A 10,459-nucleotide genomic window follows, 5' to 3' on the forward strand; every position below is an offset into this window, starting at 1 on the left:
TTATCACAATATTCCGATATACGGTTAAGTTGCAATTGTAAGTTAATCGCGGTTTCTGCGCAATTTGCTAAGTCGTCAGCGAATAGCAGACTTATAATGTTGGGAATATCATTTGTTATGAACATTCCTCTATTAAAATTTTCCCTTAAATAAAAACAGAGGTCGTTAATATATAGACTAAAAATTATCGGCGAACTCAAATCTCCTTGTCTGGTACCGATGTTGCTTCTGATAAATTTCTCTTTTCTACGCGCGCGGTCAAATTTGCATACATTGATACAAGAACATTTAATATTTTTCCACGAATGCCTTTACTCATCAAACTAGTAAACAGTTTTTGATGAACTAACGAATCAAATGCTTTTTTGAAGTCGACAAACAATACGTAAAACCTCCCCCCAGGCTTTGATGTATATTTCGCTATCATTGATTGCAAACAGAAAATATTATCTATAGTAGAATAACCCGCGCGAAAACCCGCCTGCGCCTCGTCAATTACGTCGAACTCCTCCGCCCAACGTGTAAGTCGGTCATTTATTATACCAGAAAATATTTTATACATGACATTGATGAGAGAAATGCCTCTATAATTAGATGGATCGTTTCTCGAACTTGACTTGAAAATAGGCACTAAAATGCTTTCGCACCAAGCATTAGGGAATGACCCTGTATCTAAAATTTTGTTAAAAAGTATCAATAATATGGGTGCTATTTTGTCACACGTGTGCTTATAAAACTCTGCCCCTATCCCATCAGCGCCACATGCCTTGTCCGTTTTAAGTTTACCTATACTCCGAAACACTTCTATGTAAGTAATAGGACAATTCAATACTGAATCCATGTCATGGTTATATATACCATCAGTATTTATATTTAACAAGTTAAACTGACCATCTTATACCTAAACCACTCTTCATTCTTAATATTACAAGGAATTGGATTAGTTTGGCGTGCGCTAGACTTCAATAATGACCAAAACTGTTTTGGATTGTTGCTAGCTCGTAACAGTACATTTTTACTGTTAATTTGATGCGAAATTTGTTTAGATCTACAAAGTGATTTAAACCTGTTACGCACTGCTTTATATGTAGCAAAATCCTGTTCATTATTTGTGTACGTAAAGCGACGTAAGAGTGAATACTTGTTGGGCTTCAATTCATCGCATCCGTTATCCCACCAAACGGGTTGTGATTGTATAGTAGTCTTAAATTCTTGATTTGAGCGCATATTATATGCAGACGATTTATACTTATTATACATGTAATATGAGCGCGACCGCCTCGTTGACGTTTTCGTTAATAGCAGTTTGAATACGTTCAAGGCTTAATTCAAGATTTATGCCAAATAAGTTAAAAAAAACTCAGTCGACACATTTTGTCGCCATTTATAAGTATCGTATGTCATATTTGTTTGTTGGGCATTATTGATCTGAGTCCGATAAGGGACATCGCTTCGTGCATCGCGGTATCTTAAATGAGAGACGATGGGAAAATGGTCCGATTCGTCTCGATTCATGACGCTAAAGTATGAAATATACGGAAACAGTTCTGAGGCAACAATATGATAGTCTACAACACTGTGTCCCTCATTTGCTAAACATGTTATATCCCCTGAAGTATCATGTAACCTACCATTTAACAAATGTACATTGTGAATACAACATAGATCAATTAATGACCTACCAAAATCATTTACTCGACCAAGATCTTTATTATTACGCGGTTGTTCAAACGTATCGCCAACGTAATCTACATGATATCCATGCACATTATCTAAGTTATCTGAAGAAATGTAGTCCCGCAAATCTTTAGTTCTTGCGTTAAAATCGCCCACTAAATAAATGTAACATTCATTAAATTGATTGAATCTTGATAAACTCTAACCTATCTCCTAGCAATACAATGCCATTTTTCTCGATATATCTATCATATATAGGTGAACTTTCTGGCGAAACATATACAATGTAGAGAATGACGTCTTTTATTAAATCAAACATGCTTGACTTAATATAAAGAACTACACCGTCTTCAAAATCACTACATATTTGACGAATAAGACCCGATTCAACTAAGCCCGATTTAACAAAAACACTAACGCCCCCATTATTTCGAAAACAATTAGATTGATTTGTTCTGATATGGTCAAAGTGGCAATAATTGTGCAAAAAAAATTCAAATTCACTTTTAAAATTACTCCAAGTTTCAACTAATCCAATAATGTCAAAGCTTTGTAAATATTTATGGATTTCATGGTCATTGGTGTATTAATGTAATCCACATATATTCTATGTACAAAAAGATAATCTTTTATCGTCATTTGTTGTCTCTGGGCTTCGGCCGCGTCCCTAGTCGATTCCTCCACCCCCGACGGCACCAAGAAGGGTTTCATCCGATGAGTCATCGTCATCCTGCGAAGTTCGAATCCCATCCCGGTATCGTGGCTTGTCGCCTGTAATAGTAATCGGTCGTGTATCCGGAGCCTGGTTTACCGTCATATTTATATACGCTGTCATCAACGATCAGTTTATCGAAGCTAAGCCTTGCGAACCTCATTGCGCTCTGCCACCAAACGTTTTGAAAGTTCTCGCCTATGGCGCATTACACGTTCTGTGTAGTCCTCGTGCACAGCGTATCCTGAGCCTCGGTTGAGTAAAGTTCTGGCCTTGTTCAAAATGATATCTTTGTCCTTGTACTTGCCGAACTTCACAATAATACTACACTTATTTCTATCCTTCCCTTTCACCCTATGAGCCCTTTCATTCTCAGCATTTTCAAGCTCAGGCAAAGATAAATCATTCACCCTTATTTCGACTCCTGTATTGTTCAGATTAAGAAGGTAGGATGTCAAATCAATCAGAAAAATTGCGAACATTACCGGTGACAAATTTTCTCCTTGTCGGACAATGATATGATCAGTCGTTGCATATTTTGCTCTAAAACCAGCCTGATTTTCTTCTAGTATAGAATTTTTTTCCAAATATTTATTTTATTTATTATTTAACAGCGATGTGAATAATTTTCCAAGATGACTTAGAATTGTTATTGGTCTGTATTTTTTACAATCTTGCGGACTTCCTTTATTTTTATAAATGGGCCGAATAATACCCGCTGTCCAAATTTCGGGTATATGACCGGTCTCCAAGATTAATTAAACAAAAAACGTTCTATTTGGATAAATACGCGTCTTACTCAACAAGTTTTTATCGGTAGGAATGATATTTTAAGCTTCTCTTTGTAATGCATGCGCAAAGTTTGCATGTCAGTCTGTTCTTAACGTGTTTTAGGGGGGAAAATCTGTTGTTTTTCAACCTCCCAGTTCTTTCGTAATGGCGAATTTCAGCTTCTGGTCGGTGCATTTTGTTTGAATATACCGTAAAGGTCAATCTTACTAGCATAAAAGTTATATTTTTCTAGTACATGGGAATCTTACCTTAACAGAACAGTAAAAATTATTAGATTATCTCAATTATTTTAGGAACTATACTCTATTGATTAGGTCCGTTTGGAATTGATGATTTTTTGCACATGTTCACCTTATATTTATTTATATATTATACTAATTTTCTTTCATGAAAAATTGTGAAATGTTTTTTTTAAATGACATATAGTCACTATTTTGACCAAAATAAATAATAAAAAAATAGTAAAAATAAAAAATTATAAAAAAATGTATTACTGTATCCAGGCAATGTGACGAGCACCTTTAATACAGTTTTCAATTTCACAACTGGAGAACGGCCGATTTAGTGTGTCATTATTTATTGTGCGGTCTAAGGAGGGCAACTCGAAAACTTTTTGATTGCTACTATCATTCAGATTTTTGAAATGGTTATACATATCTGATAATGGGGTAGAGCACTGCGAGTTTTTTTATTCACTCTGTTAAGATACGACCAGTACTCTTTGGGTTTGTGGGTTTTTGAATACGAAGTTTACGCGCGGTTATTTTTTAAGCTTAATAATATATTTATTCATCGTACTTTTATAAACGTGACTAGTATTTCTTAAGGAAAGTTTATTGCGCAAAGACCGGCTTCCTTTTTATTTTAATTTAGCCAAATTATATGTACATCTTGTTTTATGACATTCTGGACCAAACCAAGGCTTATTGTTATTATTATTGACGTTATAGTGGGTTTTGCATTTTGTAAACACCTTCGAACTATTAATGAATAAGTTTCTGATTTCGTCAACTACTACATTTAATTCATCTTTTCCTGTTTGAAAATTCATTGATTCTTCCATTTGTATTAGAACAGCCAAGTGTTCTTGATTAATTTTGTTACAAAACAAACATCTCCTTTTTATCAGTTTGCCATTTAGGGCTGTGCTCTGACTCAGTCAGGTTCGTTTATCGTACTATTAGTTTTTAGACGTGAGCTTACTGCCAAAGAGACACTTAAAAGTGAGTGGCCATCTGACAATAAGTTGTCAGGGTCTTTAAATTCAAAGTTAGAAAAATTCTCTAGCAACAAAATGCTTGATATACAGTAGTCAATCACAGACAAGCTTTTAAAGGTGTATTCACCAATGTTTTTATCTACTGAGAACCTTCCGTTTAGTATGATAATATTATTGTTTTTACATATGTTTAATAGTCTATGTCCTATAGTGTATTTGATTTTCCATAAGGTCGAAAATTTCTTGTGAAAAATAAGGCGAGCTTTCAGATTGAATGAACATAGCTTCCACATATTCATGATCCTCAAATCGAGAACCTAACACAGTTTTATTAATATTAAACCAAAATATGTATTCAGATTCTGATTCAATGATTGTTTCATATTGTGCTATAGAATCTTTAATCAAAATCGCAATACCACCACTTTTGCGTCTTACTTTTTTGTTTTCTTGCAAACGATATAAAAGCATAGTTATCAACAAATATAGTATCATTTTGATCCAATTTGGTTTCACCTAAACAAAGAATGTCATAATTATTAACTAATTCGATAAATTCTGGGTATTCTGATTTTCTTTTCACCCCACATACATTAAGATAACCAATATTTATAAAATGACAACTGTTCACACCCTCTTTTCCACACCTGTCCTATAATTGGATAGGTTGCTGCCCTATTTGACTATTTATAGCGTCATCATTAGGTAGATGGGTTTTTTGGGAGCTATTTTTAGCTGTAGCACGAGATACCAAGGCTGTCGAGCTTCTTCCACGGTGTTTAGTAGGCACAGTTGACCTGCTTCTCGGACGACCACGTGCTGGTTGTTTACTGTGAGCACTGTTGACAGGAGCATTTTGTTGAACAATTTGTGATTTTACACTTTGGATATTGGATTTATTAATATTTTGTGGCATACTTGGAGTGACTTAAACACGGTTTGACACTGGTAATGACACAGATTAGTTGTGATGACTTGCAATTGATGCAACTGGTAGTGGCTCTCTAAACGGAACGGTGCCGCTGATGACTGAGGGTGAATTTGGTGCATGTGCGGTGGTCTTGTTTCCGGCGACGACTCCTGGTGTCCCCTCGGCGAAGTACTGGTAAGTGCTTGTGCATAAGTTTGGGGAGACGTGGGGGCATGATAAGGGTTGGTGGTTGCCTGCCCTGGCCAAGTTGGTGCCGGACTCGATGGTGATATATTTTGAAAAATATGTGGGTTTCGTCGGAAGTTGTTTAAAGCTGTCTGACCAACCTGGGAAGCTGTTTACTATGGCCTCACCGTTGAGGACGATCATTGCTGGAAATTTAAATTGGACTTCCTTATCATAACGCTTTCGAAAGTCCTTATATATGGGCCAAATTTCCCTACGTTTCTTCGAGATTTCCGGTGGGTAATCGCGGTCCATAGCTATTCCTGTACCCTTTAGGAGAATGCCACGCTCCATCAGTTCGTCCGCTTCATCTTCAGATGAAACTGTATATTTGAGTGGCCTAATTCTGGGTATGTTCCGGGGACAACGGTTAACCAAGTGTTTAGGTGGGTCCTTGTTACCTTATCTTTTTGCATTTATGATGGTGAAGTTATTATGCTCTTGTGACAATGTGGACTCCACATTTTTCCACTGATTCATAGGGGTTTTCATTGCCTTTTTCGTCAAATGGAAAATAATAATGTTTCGGTGCCTAGATTTCCAGTCAATTTGCAATACTCTGTAAGTTACCTGGTTTATGTTGTCTTTATTATCTGAGGTCTTTGATTCGTTGTCACTGATTCGGTTGGTGTTATCCGTGACCTTAAACTTGAGTGTCTCAACGGCCCCCTGCATTGACTCCATTTTCAGTATTTTCTGGAAAATGGCCGTTAATTTTGCGTCTGTGGACAGTTTGTTGAACGCCTCCGAATCGGTAGTATCGTCCACACTACCTGTATTCGCTCTTCTACGCTTGTCCTTCCTAACTTGTTTCCATTCGACCTCTGCCCCACCCATCGTAAACCGGTTTTGTGTGCTGACATTAGTCTCATTGTCACTAAATTCACTAAACTCCTCATTTTGAGTTCTATCAAAGTCGTTATCCATAAACACAGCTTCAGCCTGATTCATTCTGCTAATAAATTGTGCATTATTTGCACGTTTAACACCGAAAATTTCAAAACTTATTTCTGCACGTTAATTCGTGCGCCTTGACTGTCCGCCATTTTTAATCTTCAAATATGCATAAGGATTAAGATAAACGCTGTTTGTGGCAACCCCGTCTACATATGCCACATACAAAGCGCGACCGCCGCCTGTCCGCCCTCCTATTGCTGCATACACAACAATCCTAATCAGAGGTAACCACAGTGAAATGGGACTACGAAACAATATCTGTGAATGTTAAATTCCATTCTTAATAATCTACAGCAGCAAAGTGTATAAAACTGAATATGTTATCCACAGGTAATGTTATTGCTAGTTAGCAAATAAAGCAATTTGATTAGTCAACAGTGAACATTGGATACATATTGACCAATCAATTTCTATTTTGGATAAAGTAAACTAAATTCAAGAAGTAATGAGGTGTTTCTTTTTTACTATTTACGAATTACCCAGCGTTGTCGACACTTTTAAATACAGAAATATGTATACGGCCCCCCGCCTATCAAAAATAGCTTAGTACAAATATAGTATTTTCATATAATATGTGCTTCCGATAAGCGAACATAAATATTATAACTAAATAACAAATATAGCTTTAAAGCTACACACTGACGGATTTACCGTTTTGACCAAAAAAAATTTTGTATTGGAATGAGCCAATTTTTGTGTAAATATCTGCAAACTAGTGATATATGACTGCTGACAAAAGATCAGATCGCAGATGTTTATATTTCTTTTGGAAAATTAATGTTTTATGTCTTAAACCGTTACTAACGGTTACTAACGGTTTAAGAAAAGTGCTTAAAACATCAATTTTTTAACTTAAATATGAAAATCTGCGATCTGAATTTTTGTCATCAGTCTTATATCACTGGTGTCCATGCATTTTCGAATAAATTGGCTCTTTTCAAGACAAAAAATAAAAAAAATATGTCAAAACGTTCAATCTGTGAGAGTGCAGCTTTAAAGGGGCTGTCTCACGTTTAATAGCGAAAAAAGAAAATTGTCGAAAACTGACATAAACTTGGCATCGATGTGTACAATGCATTGAAACTTACTAACATAAGTACCACATAGTACCACATAGTACCACATAGTACCACAATTTATTTAAGTTTAGCAGTTATTTCGTATTTTTCCATTAAAAAAAGATTACTGGGTATGTCTACCAGGTAGAATTCATTCCTTATGCGTGATTGGCTAGTCGGTGTTATCACGTGATATTGCCGAGGTAGGTGTATAGCTTAATTATGTCACCCGATTAGAACAAGCCTTTGTAGCTCAGTGAGTTGGACAGTGGCCTGCAATTTTGGCGACGCGGGTTCGAACCCGGTCTCCGACACATTTTTTTTATATTTTAGTACCTTTTTACAATTATAATATCAAAGCGTAACACATTCTATTAGATAATTGTCCTGAGATTCGTTACAGAAAAAAACCTTTCTTTGGTGCCAATCTGTGACACAGTCCCTTTAACTTTCATTTCATGTCATATATTTAAAACCATTGCGATAATTTAATGTTCACTTAATAAATCTACAGAGAAGCTGCAATTCACTTAGAGTTTTTCTACACATGTCTTCGCGTATAAGTGGCATTTGGACATAAAACATGGAGAGAGATCTTTCGACAACTTTACAATATACATCACAGACGGCCTGTCCCGGTTTGATTACAACAACATGTTGACGAGAATTGTAGGTACAGCACTTACAACGCTCCTGAGACATTCCATTGCATGATAATGAATAACATGTCAGTTAGACATGACCACATATGTCAGTCTGGCATAATTACATGTTAGTTATACTTAATCACATGTCAGTTAGACATACTCATATGTCAGTCTGGCATAATTACATGTTAGTTATACTTAATTAAATGTCGGTTAGACATACTCATATGTCAGTCTGGCATAATTACATGTTAGTTATACTTAATCACATGTCAGTTAGACATACTCATATGTCAGTCTGGCATAATTACATGTAAGTTATACATAATCACATGTCAGTTAGACATACTCATATGTCAGTTTGGCATAATTACATGTTAGTTATACTTAATCACATGTAAGTTAGACATGACCACATATGTCAGTCTGGCATATTTACATGTTAGTTATACTTAATCACATGTCAGTTAGACTACTCATATGTCAGTCTGGCATAATTACATGTTAGTTATACTTAATCACATGTCAGTTAGACATACTCATATGTCAGTCTGGCGTAACTACATGTAAGTTATACTTAATCAAATGTCGGTTACACAATGATAAAATAATAGTAAGATATAATAAAATTTCATTTAGACATACTAAGACGTTTTTAAGATATTATTGCATGTCAGTCAGACATAACAACATGCATGTTAGACAAAATAGCTTGTCGGTAAGATAAAAAAGCATATTAAGATGTCACAACATCAGATAGTTGTGGTGTTCTATACTTTTGCAACCTATATGTATTCGTTAGTTCAATTGATGTTGTATACAAAGAGGTATTAGTTGAATTTGAATAGTCAGTAGTTTCAGATGATTACCGTTTTGTCTGGGTTATTGCAGAAAATATGGCAGTCATCACCCCCTTTTTGACTCTGAAATGAATAAAAAACAAGTTGTACAATCACAAACAAGCAGCATCCGGGTGCCTAACTCTTCGTGGTATACAATGTATCCCTAAACCCAGTCAAGGTAGGGCTTACAATAAGAAATATGCAGGACTTGCATGTGGTTCTAAATTGAATTATTACAATAATTAATTGAATGTTTAAAGTTTTATTATGCTAGCATGTTGAACACTTACATAGCATGTGGGAGGACCTATATCCATGGCGAGAACAACCTGCCCATCGTCGGTGACGTTCCAGTAGCCACACATGGATCCCGTCATATACCAGGCGTACGAACCATCGGTGAAATTGAAAAATGTCACTGTGGTACCTGGGAAATTTTAAACAGACTAACAAATGTATTCTCAAAGAAGGATTAATACAAAAGTCATTTGGTTAGAAAAAAGGATATTCACAAATGCTCCAGAGCTTTGAAAAGCCATTGTACCTTTTGCTACAGAGTCGTTCACGCTGATCGATATTCTAACTCCAGTGCAGGTACACGGGTCCGAGTTGATAAAGTCACCGGAGACGCACTCGAAGCCCGTCACGTGACCGACAGCAAATCCGAGGAGCAATAGAAAGAACAACATAGCTGCAAGTGGATGACGACCACCTGTCGGATGTACGAGAAACTATGTAATAGTTAGATGGCATGAATTTAAATCTTAACGATTAATAACGACTTCTTAATCATTAATATTCTAACTGACATCGTAAACAACCTCATTGGCTGACACATTGTCAATGCAAACTCTTACAGAGGGAGTGTGTATCGGATGAGTGGTAACAGGCGGACTCTTAAACACCCGCGAAAGTTGAAATTCTTAATGATTAAGCCTAGTACTTATTGATTGCTTATCTGCAATTACATTGGCTGAAGATGTACTCTGTAGTCTTATGTAAGGCGAAACAAAAATGTTTCATTACAGTAACCCGACCGGCTTTATTTTTTCTTCCGACCCAACATTTTATTGCCGTAAGTTTTGATTTTTTGTAATTTCCTATAAATAGTGGTTTTATTTGAGTGAACATGTTAAAATTTGACAATTTTATGTTTAAAATTTTCTGCAATAGTTGTACAAAGGAAACAACTTTAATTGCACCTTAAGTTTATAGGTTTTTTTCTGTTTTTTTTTAAAGCAAGTTCAAACGGCAGAGTATTAAAAATATGTTTATGACAATTGTTTGTTTCAGTGTAAGATCGTTATATTTTTCACCGATTGAGCACCAAAAGATAATAATTTATATTTCACGAACGGCGTATTGTGTTGAAGACTTTCCATTTTACCGGATTGTTGAA

At 35.8% G+C, this 10,459-nt stretch overlaps 1 protein-coding gene across 1 annotated transcript in view; it reads right to left on the reverse strand.

Annotated features, from left to right (window-relative positions):
• LOC128236838 (protocadherin gamma-A4-like) overlaps positions 1-9,749 on the reverse strand; it is a 35,954-nt gene extending 26,205 nt beyond the window's left edge. Inside the window, exons 1-3 of the mRNA XM_052951960.1 lie at positions 9,605-9,749; positions 9,351-9,487; positions 9,088-9,141 (exon numbers count right to left, since the gene is read on the reverse strand). Coding sequence (XP_052807920.1) covers positions 9,088-9,141; positions 9,351-9,487; positions 9,605-9,749 — 336 coding nt within the window. The remainder of the gene's footprint in view (positions 1-9,087; positions 9,142-9,350; positions 9,488-9,604) is intronic.
• Between the last annotated feature and the right edge of the window lie 710 nt (positions 9,750-10,459).

Source organism: Mya arenaria, chromosome 6 (assembly GCF_026914265.1).
Source record: "Mya arenaria isolate MELC-2E11 chromosome 6, ASM2691426v1".
Lineage (NCBI taxonomy): Eukaryota > Metazoa > Mollusca > Bivalvia > Myida > Myidae > Mya > Mya arenaria.